The sequence below is a fragment of the Aulonocara stuartgranti genome, assembly GCF_965226115.1.
Source record: "Aulonocara stuartgranti genome assembly, chromosome: 7".
NCBI classification, from domain to species: domain Eukaryota; kingdom Metazoa; phylum Chordata; class Actinopteri; order Cichliformes; family Cichlidae; genus Aulonocara; species Aulonocara stuartgranti.
The window spans coordinates 44,909,259-44,923,803 of NC_138945.1; the positions used below are offsets into that span (position 1 = coordinate 44,909,259).

General features: G+C 39.2%; 1 protein-coding gene across 10 annotated transcripts; it reads left to right on the forward strand.

The window, feature by feature from the left end:
- Nucleotides 1–1,165: 1,165 nt before the first annotated feature.
- gtse1 (G-2 and S-phase expressed 1) lies at nucleotides 1,166–12,381 on the forward strand. Of its 10 annotated transcripts, none has more exons than XM_082541690.1 (12): nucleotides 1,166–1,284; nucleotides 1,556–1,595; nucleotides 1,740–1,767; nucleotides 2,718–3,366; nucleotides 4,319–4,486; nucleotides 7,646–7,772; nucleotides 8,708–9,073; nucleotides 9,593–9,647; nucleotides 9,785–9,982; nucleotides 10,098–10,323; nucleotides 11,204–11,320; nucleotides 12,032–12,381. In XM_082541690.1, the coding sequence occupies exons 2-12, from the start codon at nucleotides 1,574–1,576 to the stop codon at nucleotides 12,116–12,118; spliced, it is 2,043 nt and encodes a 680-aa protein (XP_082397816.1). In that variant the 5' UTR covers nucleotides 1,166–1,284; nucleotides 1,556–1,573; the 3' UTR covers nucleotides 12,119–12,381. The 10 variants fall into 10 exon arrangements, with proteins under 10 accessions (XP_082397816.1, XP_082397810.1, XP_082397812.1 ...); XM_082541684.1 differs by having other exon boundaries at nucleotides 1,682–1,767; nucleotides 12,032–12,380; XM_082541686.1 differs by having other exon boundaries at nucleotides 1,682–1,767; nucleotides 7,649–7,772; nucleotides 12,032–12,380.
- Nucleotides 12,382–14,545: the final 2,164 nt, after the last annotated feature.

Sequence of the window (14,545 nt, forward strand, 5' to 3'; positions counted from 1 at the left end):
GATAATAATTCTGTATGGTTTTATACTCTGTATAATTTTCATGTACGTACATTTCCAGTGCATTCTGTTTTCAAAGTCATCGTGGACACTAATGGTAATACATTTAGCTACAGCACAACTCTTGCTCTTTAAACAGTGACTGAAATGTGTTTTCCGATATGCTCTTACGTCTAAAAACTTCAGCTTATTGCAGCTGTTCAATATAAACTTACCACAAACAGTAAAATTATTTCTTTGTTGCTTCTTGTTTATTCTTGTTGTTCTTATACAGGAGAGCCTGTTTATTTCCCCTTACATGGTGCTACATTTGTCAGGAAAATGTGGGCTTCAGTATGTCAGCAACAAAACTCAGGTAGGCTGTTCAAATTCAAATTTTATTGGTCACACACACAACCATACACAGTATGACATGTGGAGAAATGCTTATTGCTGTCCAATGCCCAACCAGTAAATGACAGTAAGAACTGACAGTAAGATTTACAGATTACTACAAAATTTACAGATTTTAACTTACAGTAAATTCTTAGTAATTTACAGTAAAAATATGCAAATAACAGTTTACCAAAGAAATTATGAATAAAAATAAATTATAAATTTTAAGAAGTGTGCAAAAAAACAAACAAACAAACAGTGCGTTTGATGATGTGATGTTCTTTTGGACACCTTGGTTGTAAGCAGTGGTTATTTGAATCACTGTGGTCTATATATGAGTGGTTCTAGCAGGCAGACCAAATTTAGAAGAGAGAGTCTTCATCCACAGATTTTATTATTGTAATCTATTATTCTATTTAAAAAGCAGTAGAGTACCATTACATGTTATGTAGCAGTCCAATGAATACCGTAGAACTTGTAATGAAAGAACTGTAAAAGAATTGCATTTTTAATCTACATTTTATTCAATGCATGCACATCTTTAATTTAAAAATATACAAAGATGAACGAATTTAACTGCTAAGAGTCATTTTTTTAAACTTTTATTACATTTGTATTACTTTCATATGAGCTGTTTTGTTGGGATACTAATTTTTAAAATCGAATTTAAATCAAGCAAAATCATAAATGGTAAATGGAAATTGTTCAGGCACAAGTTTTAGCTAGCTTTTGACTACAATCCCCAGGACGCCACCGGAGACTCCGTCATAGTCTTTAAACCAATAGTGGCGCATCTATGAGTCACGTGACACGCAGCGCAGCAGATTTGAATTATTTGTGAAATTCTCTGCTTCCACGTCGCTGTTTGAATGCGAAGCAAAAAAGATTTTTGAGGTTTCGGAGGAAATAGAGGTTTGTATTTTAACTTGAATAAAACATTTTCTCCATGGAAATTGTTGGACCATAAAATTATCGAAAATGAATCTTTAAATTGTGAGTTTTACGCTCTTGTCCGTTATTGTTTGACATAGGTGGATTGCTAAAGAGCTAACGTTAAAGTTAGCATGATAATCAAAATGGTCGTTTCTAAATTCGCTGGTTTCACTGTTTGTCAGTGTTGGTGTAAAGTTGAATGTTTTTAGGCTATTGTGATAGTAAATCTTCACGTCTGATCTGTTTTCAGAGACGAACAAGCTTACGGATGGACTGTCGAGCTAACAGCGGTGAGTAAGCATTCAGTGACCGTCAGATATCGTACCGTGTGTTTTTAAGCGTTTCATCACTAATCACTTTGATTGTGTCTCAGTAGATGTGTTCTTTCTGCCTGATGAGAAGTTTGACTTTGATGTTTCTCTGTCGCCTGCCAGGTAAAAATCAAAGAGAGTTTCTGTCGAGGTACTGCCAGGAGTTCAGTCACGCACTTTTCTTTTATTTCCGCATTTAAATTCCCACAACGTCCTCTGATTGTCCGGCTGCCAACATCCAGAAGACGTGTTTGACATGTGTTCTTGCACTAATAAGGTTTACATGCAGGATTTGATCTGCAGCACAGTATAATAACGGACAATATGTAAGCTAATGAAAACTAAACTGAAATGAGCAAACCCACACAAAAAGTCAAATTGACAAAGTAATAAACTATTAACAAGAATATAAAACAACCATTAAAACTAATGAACAGTATAAAATTAGTAAAACAACATGTGTCCCAATAGTTCTGTTGTCTTCAACTGTAAATAAGTTTAAGTGAATGTCAACAACTTTTGCAAAACTCTGAACATCCTGAGGTATCTTAAAAGTCAGTTTTAACTGAGTAAAAACCATCAAGGAACTCCGCATTTTAACCCTCAACTGTAAAATGCGGATGGGTATTGTCATCACCCTGCTGGCCGGGCAGGATGGCAGTTGACGTGGACATGCAAGTTTCTCTAAGGATACCCTCAATACCATCACCCATTTTAGATGTAAGCTCTGTAATGTATCATATTAGACCTTGAGTTATTGGTTTAAAAAAAAATCCCTCTAAAGTTTGTTTGGGCGTGTGATTTCTAATTCAAACTACTTAAGTGCATAATATATCTTAATAATTTAAAGCAAAATAAGTTTACTTTGGTTTTGCCTTTATAGCTCCAAATTTAATTTTAGTAATAACTTGAACTCTTTTTCTCTTCTTTTGTTATGTCGGCATGACACGATTGCTCCACATCACTCTTGCTTTATTTTAAGAAATGCTTTATTTTTTTAAAACTGTGTGTAGTCAGCTCCTTGATGTTTAAAGTTTAATTGCTGTGAACTGTTTGTTACTCTTGCTGTGACTTATGCACTAATGTCCTTGTGCTCTACAGCTCTAGGGGTGATGAAGCTGAAGATGAGGTGTTTGTTGGTCCAGTCAGTCATAAAGAGAAGTGTGTTTCCGTTAATGTGGCGTCTCCCCTCGAGAACCATAGCATAACCTGGAGCCCGCTGACGGGAGAACAGCTGGAGGCTGTGTGTCAGGAAGCCCACAGACTAGCAAGTCAGCTGCAGAGCACTGTGTCACACGATGAGAACAGAGACGCCACCAGTGTGACCATGGACACCATGACTGAGCAAGAGGAGTTTGTCGAGGATGCTGAGACCAGACTTGGTCTCCTTGCTCAGACCACCAGTGGAGTCAGCCCAAACAAACGACAGACCTTCTGTGTGCAGGACAGTCCACTGAAGCAGCTGCCGCCCGTCATCCAGCGCCAACTGCAGAGAGGCAGCGGCTCCAGCATCACTTCATCTATCCGCCCCACTATCACCCCAGCTTCGTCTACCCGCCCTACTTCAAAAAGCAGACTCAGCGTCTGCAGCCCTGTGATCCAAGCCAAAGCTCAGCCCAGAACTGCACTTCGAGGGAAATCTGCACTAGGTGTTGCTGTTGTGCTGCCGAGCAAACCAACCATTCCAGTGACTTCCTGTTCAACCAACAAGAGCAGAGTGGAAAAGACCAAACTGCAACCACCCAACAGAGTAAGATTTGAGTTTTTAATTCACCCAGTATCGCTGTTTTCTGGAAGCAGCCTTTGACAGATACCTAATAGGCTTTCTCTGAATCAGTCTTCTCCGAACCCGCCTCTCCTCCCACACTTCCACTACATTTTCATGGCGGTGTGGAAGCGTGTCACATTAAAGGCTTCTCTGTATACCTTTGGCTCTGAGAAGAGAGCGCTGTTTCTGGATCATGTCTTCATATGTATTCCTCCTTGCATAATGTAACTTTGGATTTGGGACAGCAAATGGTTCCATAATTTCTGGAAGTGTTCCTGAGCCCGTGCAGTTTCCATGACAGAATCGTGGGTATTTGGGGTATTTTTAATGCCCGAAGAATACAAGCAGTATTTATTTTCTGCTTTATTCCTTGCATGGAAAATGTTTATGATTGATTTCTTTGTTGAACATGCTTTTAAAAAGCAACATTAAAAAAAAACAAAAGATTGTAAACATTTCCAATGAATTTCTTTAAAATGGATAAGGTGCATTTTCGAATAAGTACTTGACACCTTTAATACTTAAAGATACGAACTGAACACTCCTGTTCCTGTTTTAAAAAGCTTGTTGCTATATTTATACATTACCTTTTGTTTTAAAGAAACCATTCAATAGATGCAAGTGTGATGTTACAGTTACATAACAGATTAATAAATTTGTATTAAACCAGTTCATAACGTGATCCTTCCTAGAAAAACTTACAATCTTCTTAAGACTTATTAAAGTAGCAAAAATAAATAGATGAAACAGATTCCTAACCAGGAAGCAAATGTAATAAAATAAACAGAAACACAACCAGAACTGACTTTATATGAGCTTTTCTCCTTTTATTAAAATTTTTATTTTGTGTGTAGATAGTTTAGTAAGAAGTTGTTGGCTTAAAAGCGCCCTATCAACAGATTACAGATGATCTGTTACCTATTACCTGTTTCAGGCAGTGGGCAGTTGGAGGCAAAGCCCGTCTTCTTGTCCCCCTAAAAGGGCGGAGTCGTCTGAGGATTTGCTCTCAGATTCAGCGAGCGTGGCCTCTGACATCAGTGATAGCTCCCTCAACTCCAGTCTGTTGGGAAAACGCGCACTTCCTCGGCCAACCAAGGTAAAGGTAACTGTCTGCATGTTCAAATAGTTCAGTGCAGTGTTTTTGGATTGGGAAAAACATTTACGTTTACTTTGAGTGATATTTACCTGCTGACTTTATTTCTCACTTTGTAAATGAGGTTAACAAAAAACAATAATTATGGAGCTGAAGCGCTTTGATAGGAGTCATGTAGAAGCATCTGAGTCAAGCTTTTTATATTTCCCCCATTTTTTTTTTATAGCATAGCCTTTTTAACTATGAATCATTAAAAGAATAATGTGTGAAATCTCATCACTAGATGTCAGTAGATTGCATTCAAATGAATTTTGTTTTCTTACCCCTACCAATTCAAATGCATAATCCTAGCTATGGTGGCCTCTGTATGACAAGCAACTGTCATTGCCATTCAGATGTAGTGAGTAGGCTATCAGCTTACCTCTGCTGTCAATGTTTCCATGTCTGTTTACCCTGGAGGAGGCCATAAATAGTACAGCAATACTGCAACACCTCAGCAATACTGAGGTGTTTTTTTGAGGATATTTTTAAGCTTTGACTTCAGTTTAGGAAAAGGGGATGAGGTGGAGATGAGGGAGGAGAAGAGAGCAGGGGAGGAGGAGGAGAAAGTGATTATCCACATGTACAAATGTTAAATTGTCAGATATCGTGAAAGAGCCATTCAGGATTTTTAAATTAAAAGTAACTTATAAGGGGTGTGGCCAGTCTATAGCCACATACATAAAACACGATTAGGAGGAACAGATGTCCACCTCGCCCACTGTAGTCATGATCAACATAGCAGCTTCCACAAACCAGTGCCCACTCCTCTATATTTTTAATGCATTTTACTATGAAAACATCAATTTTTTTGAAAACTTAATTAAAATAATGGGCGGCATGGTGGTTAGCACTGTTGCCGCACAGCAAGAAGATCCTGAGTTCAATTCCAACATCAGGCCGGGGTCTTTCTGTGTGGAGTTTGCGTGGGTTCCCTCCGGGTACTCCGGCTTCCTCCCACCGTCCAAAGACATGCAGCTTGTGGGGATAGGTTAATTGGATAATCCAAATTGCCACTAGGTGTGAATGTGCGAGTGAATGTGAATGGTTGTCTGTCCCTGTGTGATGGCCCTGCGACAGTGGCGACCTGTCCAGGGTGTACCCCGCCTCTAGCCCTATGACAGCCGGGATAGGCTCCAGCGCCCCCCGCGACCCTGAAAAGGAGAAGCGGAAGCGAATGGATGGATGAATTAAAATAACATTGCTGTATTATTAACTAGAGATGGACTGATCCGATATTACGTATCGTATTGGTCTGATACTGACCTAAATTACTGGATTGGATATCGGAGAGAGATTTAAAAAAAAAAAAAAAAGTAATCCGATGCAAAGTATCACAAAATCACCTCACAAAACACGCTGCTTGGCGTAACCCAGCTCAGCGCATTGGAGCAGTATGTGTCACGTGATAGAGCGGCTGTTGTCTGCGAGACCTGTCGGTGGTCTGGTGGAGCATTTGGCGCCTCGCTACATGCTTCCAAACCGCAGCATTTCATCTCAGAGAAAACTATCCCAGAGAAGTAAAGTGTGTAAGTGCATCTCTGAATGTTTGCATAGTATTTCCACATTAAGCTTAACAACTGATATATGGAGCCACAGCTGGACTGGCCATCGAAGTTCCATATTGAGGCGAAAAGGAAGCAATTTGTCCCGTACTTCAGCTAGAATGGGGGGGGGGAAGGCACAAAAAAAGGCAGGAGTTATTCTGTCTTTGCTGCACAGCTGCCTCTTCTTCTCTCATTCTCTCCCCTCTCTCTCCTGTTGCTACTTCAATCATGAAACTGATCAATGATCAGCTGATCGGCTTTTCTGTCGCAAGTCCCGTCTTACTTGTTTATTTATCACCCACTTTGCACCAGAAAGAGGAAACCAGTGGATAAACAACAGCTGCACATTTAAGCTTGATCAGCTGTTGTTAAACTTGATTTAATATTACTTTCTAGTATCAGATGATGTTTGCTGGAGCCACAGCTGTAAAAGCTGCTGGTCATGATATCGGTTTGGATATGTGGTGAGAGGGAAACATGAAGATGAAACCAGGAGATGTCCTTACTGAATCATCAGAGCTGAACAGGTGATGGAGAAACAGGTTTACCTTTTAGGTGACATGAATGAGTTGAAGGGAAGTTATGAACTGTTTCTGAGAGACAAATAACACCAGGATCCTTTTTTACGTAGCTGACAGCTGGTGACTGCAGGGGTGGGTCTAGCAAAGTTTTGCCAGGGGGGCCAGGTGGGGCATTAACAAGGAAAGGGGGGGTACAAAGAAATACTTTTCTTTGTTATTTCATTTAAAATGACTAACTTTTAATAAATAATTATCTGACCAAAGTGGTCATATGATTAAATGTATAGAAATCCATTATTGTATATAGTAACTATTAAATCTAATATACATCCTACTAAGCTATAGTACATCTTTCTTCTGTTGAAGAAAGATGTTGAATCTATATAAATATTGTAGAAAAATAATTGATTTCTGTGCATTTGTTTTACATGTGCATTAAATTAAAGTTGATTAAGCATTGTGAGGTGGAGGGTGGGGGGGTGGTTCTCTAATATTTTTGCTGGGAGTTGGCAACCCTATTAATTAGGTTGTTTAATATTTCTGCTAAGTACTCTTTAATATACCAGAATAGGGAGGATGGTGCAGCTTTAAGTTTATTAGATTGATCAGTTTTGCTGAACTATAAAATATTTTGGGTGCAGTGTGTTTCTTGCATACAAGTATAACAGAATAGCTTTAGTGTTGTTGTTTTTTAAAACTTCAATATGAACTTGTACAAAATGCAACAACATATTTATAAAAAACAGTTTTATTGATTAAAAAAAATACACTATATCGGCTTCATATCGTTATCGGCAGATATGCAAAGTTAAGATATCGGTATCGGACATAAAGTGATATTGTGCCATCTCTATTATTAACAGGACGTTTTTATGTTTGAGAATTATCGTAGGTCATTTTTAACAATTCAAAGGAAAGACCTTTAAAATACAAACTCACTGCAATGTCTGTAGAAGGTAAACAAAGGTTACGTCTGACCCATAGACTACATATAAAAGATAAACATAGATAAATATGTAAAATCACTCATTTGTTTTGGTCATGATTGTGTTTCCTTCCAGCAGAGTGGAGTGAGGAACCTGTCAGGTGGGAAAGCACAGCGTCTTCAGACCAGGAGAAAGAACACGTCCTCATCATCCTCCTCTGTATCCAGCTTCAACTCCAGCATCTCTCTTTCCCCGGCTAAAGGTATGCTCACTGCACAATGGTAACAGGAGCTACATGCTAGTATGTTTTTTTTTTTTTTTTTAAATAAAAAGGGAATACTGTGAGATCTCATTTTTCCTCTAGTTTAATTCAAAAGGCTAAGCTTTAAAATTTATGTTTTAATTATCATTAGCTCATGAAAATCTGAAATCGTCAAAAATTATTAGACGTTTATTATTATTATTATTATTATTATTATTAGTATTAATAATAATAATAATAATAATAATAATAATAATAATAATAATAATAATAAACTTAATTGGGGAAAAAAGATTTTGAATCAGTCTGTGATGTGGAGGCTTTGGTGAAGCCCAGGTTTTTTTTTATTGTAGCAGCTTTAAGCTTGTCTGAATTTTTGGGCTGACTGTTTCTCATCCTCTTAAATATCTCATAGACAGTCTGAGGTATTGTCGCAAGGAAGTTCAGGCTCCATCTGTTGGTGGTTTTGGCACTGTATGTAGGTCCTGCTGGAAAGAATATCTCCGTAAAGCTTTTTATCAGATGGAAGCATGAATTACTCTAAAATCCCCTGAATTGATATTGTAGTCACTAGAACACAGTGCAACAACACTAAAACAGAGAGACTGCAAAAGGTTAACATTTGATTTCAGACAACTTGCACTCTGAGTTTACATGTGGTGGGTACATCTGAATGCAGCATTTGAAGTAGGATGAGTGCTATAAATAGGCTTGTGGAGGGAGGTCCTCTAGGTCAGAGTAAATTGGAATGTAAACACAATAAGGTGTTCTCTCCAACTAGCTTAGATTGGTTCTGGTTGGTAGCTTGAAAATGATTTGATCTCTGTCCTGGATGAGTACGTGCGAAGGTTTTATTTGGATGATCGTTTAAAGATTTACTGTACAGCTAAATGGTTAAATATCTACCCTGTTTCACCATCTGTTGCTGCTCTCAGGCAAGGTGAAGTCTACTCTTAACGGGAATCTGAGCAGCTCCACTGGCCCAGCACCCCGCAAAGTGAACAGCCTCAGCAGGCCACGCAGGTCTACCATCTACAGTGCTGCAGAGTCGGTGTCCTCCACTGCCGCTGGCCGCCGCTCAATATCGACACAGGCCAAGAAGCTGTCTGAGGCGGAGAGTGGCAATGATGCCAAATCCACTCCTCACAAGAGCGCTGAAGCCACGCCCCCCAAAAGACCTGCCTCCAACCTCACCACCTCCACAAGTCGGCTGCAGAGCGGACCGAAGGCCAAATCTAAACCTGAGGCGGTGGTCCTACCTACACCAAGCACAGGAGGCAAAGGTGTTCACCATGCAAATGGTGAGAAAGTGATGATTAACTCTGAGATATTTGGACATGACAAATAATGGACTAACATCTAACTCATAAATTGAGTGAAACTGACCTTCTGTCTCGGGGTTAAAAAAAAATCCAGTTTTTGTTTTGTTTAGTTTTTTTTTTTCCTTCCCTTTTTGATGGCTTTTGCTGAGTTACCATTGTTAATGTGGGCTTTTTTTCTTCACTGGTGACACTGATGGATCAGCGTGCTCTCAGTGGCAGTATAAATAGTTACATGGCTTTGGTGATGTTAGTTTTTTTGCAACAACCAGTGTAGTGACTATAAACCAGGCTTTGAAAGGGCTTCTTCCTTTCTAAGTGCTACTTGTAGGGGATTTACTGATTGATGGGGTTTTCTCTTTAATTTTGTCAGGTGTTTGCCTTGCAGTAATAACATGCATTGAGAAAACTGTTAATTTGATTTGAGTTCAAAGCAAGATTTTCAGCTTCAGTTTTTCACACTCTGACATGTCTGTCTCACTGTCTTTGTTTTGTCTTTAGATGTCTCAAAGGTGTTGAAGCCAAAGAGGCTGATGTCACTTAACGGCATGGACAGGTAGATGGCAGTACACATATAATTCCTGACACTGTTAAATCTCTGCTGGGTTCTATGTTCCTTCAGTGTTTGATCGAGATATTGGAGCTGAATGTTACCTGACAGATCAGTGATACTGTAAACTCCTTCTCTTTTAGTCTTCCTCAAAAGCCATCTGCTGGTCCGCTAACACCTTCTGCTATCACATGCAAGTCACTGCAGATGAAGCCACGACGCCCCTCTGCCCTCCCCACTCCAGTTAGACGCAAGGCTTCACTCATTCCCTCTCCAACGCCCAAACCTCCAGCCCTCTCTGACTCTGTCCCCACCTCATATACCAAGCAGCACAGCTGTAGGTAAGATGCTAGAGGCTGCCTTCTAACTGGTCCTTTGCAGATCACCTGGTTGCTCCTTTGACTTCACATGCAGGTGTGTCATTCTTTATTTGTGTCTATATTTGTGTGTGCACAGCCCCACCCTCACCAATGCACAGGAGGAGGAGGAGCTTATTGATGCACCTGAAATTCAGCCCTTCTGTCTAGAGGATGATCCCCCTACCACCACACCCTCAAACAACCAACAGACTGACCAATCAGAGCCCATGGATCCTGGAGCACTGATTCTGGATGAATCAGTGCCCAATGAAAACCTGATTGAACTGGAGCTTAAAGAGGACAGCAACAGCAAGACACAGGAGGTCAGAGGTCACACAGTATACACCATCATAATACAACAGTTATAATCAGGGAAAAAAATTATTTGAACCCCAGCTGTTTTTGTGATTTTCCCCACTAGCAAAGAAATGATCCTTCTATAATTTCAATGGTAGGTTTATTTGAACAGTGAGAGAAAGAACAATAACAACAAAAATCCAGAAAAGTGCATTTCCAAAAAAATAATTAGCATTTTCATGAAGGACATAAGTATTTGATTTTTGCAAAACACACTTTAGTACTTGATGGCAGAACCTTTGTTGTAAAGCACATGGGTCAGACCTGTTTTGTAGTTGGCCACAAGTTTTGCACACATCTCAGGGGGGATTTTGTCCCACTCCTCTCTGCAGATCCTCTCAAAGTCATTAATGTTTCGTGGCTGATGTTTGGCAACTGGAACCTTCAGCTCCCTCCATAGATTTTCTGTGGGAGTAAGACCTGGGGACTGATTAGGCCACTCCAAGACCTTAACACGCTTCTTCTTTAGCCAAAGTTTCCTCCACATGTTCAGGTTCCAGCGCATAACAGGAACAAGCACTGGTACTCTGGTTATATCACCATATGAGATCAAAGGGTTAAACTACACAAGTCTCCTTTTTTGCTTTAATACCAGGTTATCTTCTATTATCGACTCCTTTGAGGTTAAAATGATTTGGAGCCTGACAGATGACCAGATGATTCAGATGCTCTGTAGCTGTATAAGTTGCTTCATAATGGTTTAGAAAACAACAAAAATTATAATGAATTGTTGCCACACACTCAAAGTTCATTGCATCTCTTGCATCTTCACTTGTTCAGTCTGATCTGCTGGAGCTGCAGAGCAACTTCAGAGATGATCATCTCACACTCAGTTTTTTTGCTCAGGTTCTCCTTTTGGATCTTCCACCACCCACCCTGCCTCCTCAAGAGAAGCTGCTCATTGACTTGACCAACACCCCTGACTTCATCCGGACCAATAATAAGACTTGCAGTGCAGCTCAGGTAACTTTCACCTCATCTGGGGATAACACCCAAGTCCTTTTTAGAATCTATCAGTCTATTTAAATTTGTTCATATACCCATTAAGAATTATTGGGATATTTTAATTGGAATTTTAAGAGAGTAGTTAATGGTGCTTTCAGTTATTGTTTGAATGCTCACTTTTCCCACCGACTATTATTAATTTTTTAACCTGTGATCAGTGATATGCCACATACCTGTAAAGTGAAATACAGAATCATTTGTTTGTCACCAAATTTTCTCACCTTAACTGAAGAACACATTTATGACCTGTACCACATAGTAGACTCAATAATTTTTGAGAGAATTCCTGTAATGGCTACTTTCACCTGCCCTTAACTTCACCTGTCAAGTGACACTGTTAACCACGGTTAACTACACCACTGGATGTCTCAGCAATAATGCTCCAAAACACAAAGATAAATTAAGAGAGGCCCAGTTGAGTGACTACAGCTGGCGAAGGTGAAGAAATGTAATGGCTACAGCTGCCTTTTAAGACTATTTATCGATCAAAGCAGCCATGCCTTCAGTCCAATATCCAGGAAAGACAAACTCCACTAGATTTTTAGTTTTTGAATATGTAGTATTTCAACAGATTTGTTTCACTGTGATGCAGTTTGTTCGTTTGGTGCTTCAGATTTCAGTAACCTTGTACCCAAAGCAGCTCTGTAACTGTGCATTTGTTGTTTTCAGCTGATTGATTTGAGCTCTCCGCTTATCAAGTGGAGTCCTGAGGACAAGACTGAGAACAATGCTCCCCTCATCAACCTGTCCTTCTGATCGTCATCCTCCTTAAGTACTGGATCTGTGCACATTACTGAACCACCACCTCTCCGTCTTCAGAAACTCTAATAATCCAACTGATTCTGAGTTTTTAATCAGTGGAGTCTTTCCTACAGTGGAGTACACAAACATAAATGTTTTACATAAAATATTCTGAAATTGCTCAGGTGTCTCTACAACTAATTGTACTTTTATTTCTCTTGATTTTGCTGCTTATTGTTGGAATAAATCTTGTTAATGATGTTGTAAACACTCCAGTGATCCTGGCTTCCTGAAGTTCACTTGAAGGAGAAATATTTATATAATATGCATAGATAATAATATAGATCAACTTTACTATGTGTTCAAAGTCAGAGTTGCACTGCAGAAAAAGGACTTGTCAGCTGACTGGCAGAACATGGTTTTAGATATAAAAACAGGACAGTTTCATTATCAATGAGGAGGAATTCCTTGAAGTGACAAAGGTGTCACTCGACTGAGACCTGGAGACCTATGAAAGGGAGGTATATAAACATAACATATCTGCAATGCAGGGAATAAGTCGCTTCAATATTCATACACTATCAAAAGTCACTGGAGTTACCTGGTGTTTTATGTAAAAATCAGACAATGTTTGATTTAGGCTAAAATGTGTTTGTGTATGAGAAACGAATGAATCTCACTCATCTTTGCAGTGATGAAATGCAGGCTTCCGAAGAGTTTTTGCAACAATTGCAAGGCAGTAATTGTAGTTTATGGAGAACTGCGACTGTATCAAGATTCAGGGTAGTTGTGAAAATCTAAGATGTGATGAATAATTTCACAAGAAAAAAGAACAGGAAGTTCCAATGAAAACATCTATTGGAAAGTCAAAAGTTGATTTATCTAAGAAATGATGTAAACTGCAGCGTGTCTCAGGAGGTGTCACGCTGCAGTTTAACCTATAAGCCGAATTCTACATGAATCACAACACTTGCAGGTAGAAGTGAGCAGAGCAAAGGACTACAACGTCAAGATGGACAGAGAAATTGCACTTGAAGCTTTGGGTGCAATTTGCAATGCCCAAATCACTTCTGTTCAAAAACAAAGAGCAGATGCTCACGATGGAGCTTTCCAAAGAGCAAGCTTTTCCTGCTCCGCTGCACCAACGCTGTCTGTCAAAACTCTCATTCATACAGTTGCAGATGGAAATCAAACCTGGTAAATATTGTAATATAAACTATTCTTAAGACTTGTGCTGATGTCATTCCTCCAAAAAGGTAACGTGAGTTTTTCAGTTTTTTTGTAGCAGTATATTTGAGTATAAGACTACAGACTCACAGTCAGGATGTAGTTTCTAAAGCTCAAACAATTTTGACAACAATGTTGCAGTTTGGTTTGCAGAGAGCGAGAAAACATCCAGTGAAAGAGCAGCATTTCTTTTCTTTTGTTGATGGTCAGAAGGTTTATTCTGACCCTAATCTCAGCTGTCTTTCTCAACTTGCAGCCCGATGTCAAGAAACAACTTTGCCAGAATTCAACATGTTGTGCAAGATGAAGTCAAACAGAAACGTAACGGCTACATCTTCCTTTCAAGACCCTCAAAAATATTTTAGATGAGGGTTTTTTGAATATGTAGTATTTTAACAGATTTGTTTCACTGTGATGCAGTTTGTTCGTTTGGTGCTTCAGATTTCAGTAACCTTGTACCCAAAGCAGCTCTGTAACTGTGCATTTGTTGTTTTCAGCTGATTGATTTGAGCTCTCCGCTTATCAAGTGGAGTCCTGAGGACAAGACTGAGAACAATGCTCCCCTCATCAACCTGTCCTTCTGATCGTCATCCTCCTTAAGTACTGGATCTGTGCACATTACTGAACCACCACCTCTCCGTCTTCAGAAACTCTAATAATCCAACTGATTCTGAGTTTTTAATCAGTGGAGTCTTTCCTACAGTGGAGTACACAAACATAAATGTTTTACATAAAATATTCTGAAATTGCTCAGGTGTCTCTACAACTAATTGTACTTTTATTTCTCTTGATTTTGCTGCTTATTGTTGGAATAAATCTTGTTAATGATGTTGTAAACACTCCAGTGATCCTGGCTTCCTGAAGTTCACTTGAAGAAGAAATATTTATATAATATGCATAGATAATAATATAGATCAACTTTACTATGTGTTCAAAGTCAGAGTTGCACTGCAGAAAAAGGACTTGTCAGCTGACTGGCAGAACATGGTTTTAGATATAAAAACAGGACAGTTTCATTATCAATGAGGAGGAATTCCTTGAAGTGACAAAGGTGTCACTCGACTGAGACCTGGAGACCTTTGAAAGGGAGGTATATAAACATAACATATCTGCAATGCAGGGAATAAGTCGCTTCAATATTCATACACTGGAGTACACAAACATAAATGTTTTACATAAAATATTCTGAAATTGCTCAAGGGTCTCTACAACTAA

What these genes read in the sequence shown, in the direction of transcription:
- gtse1 (XM_082541684.1), top strand. Translation starts at nt 1,682, where the DNA reads ATGTGTTCTTTCTGCCTGATGAGAAGTTTGACTTTGATGTTTCTCTGT. An exon ending in CTCTCTTTCCCCGGCTAAAG is followed by an intron (nt 7,773 to 8,707) that starts GTATGCTCACTG and finishes TGCTGCTCTCAG; the next exon opens with GCAAGGTGAAGTCTACTCTT. An exon ending in GCAACAGCAAGACACAGGAG is followed by an intron (nt 10,324 to 11,203) that starts GTCAGAGGTCAC and finishes TTTTTTGCTCAG; the next exon opens with GTTCTCCTTTTGGATCTTCC.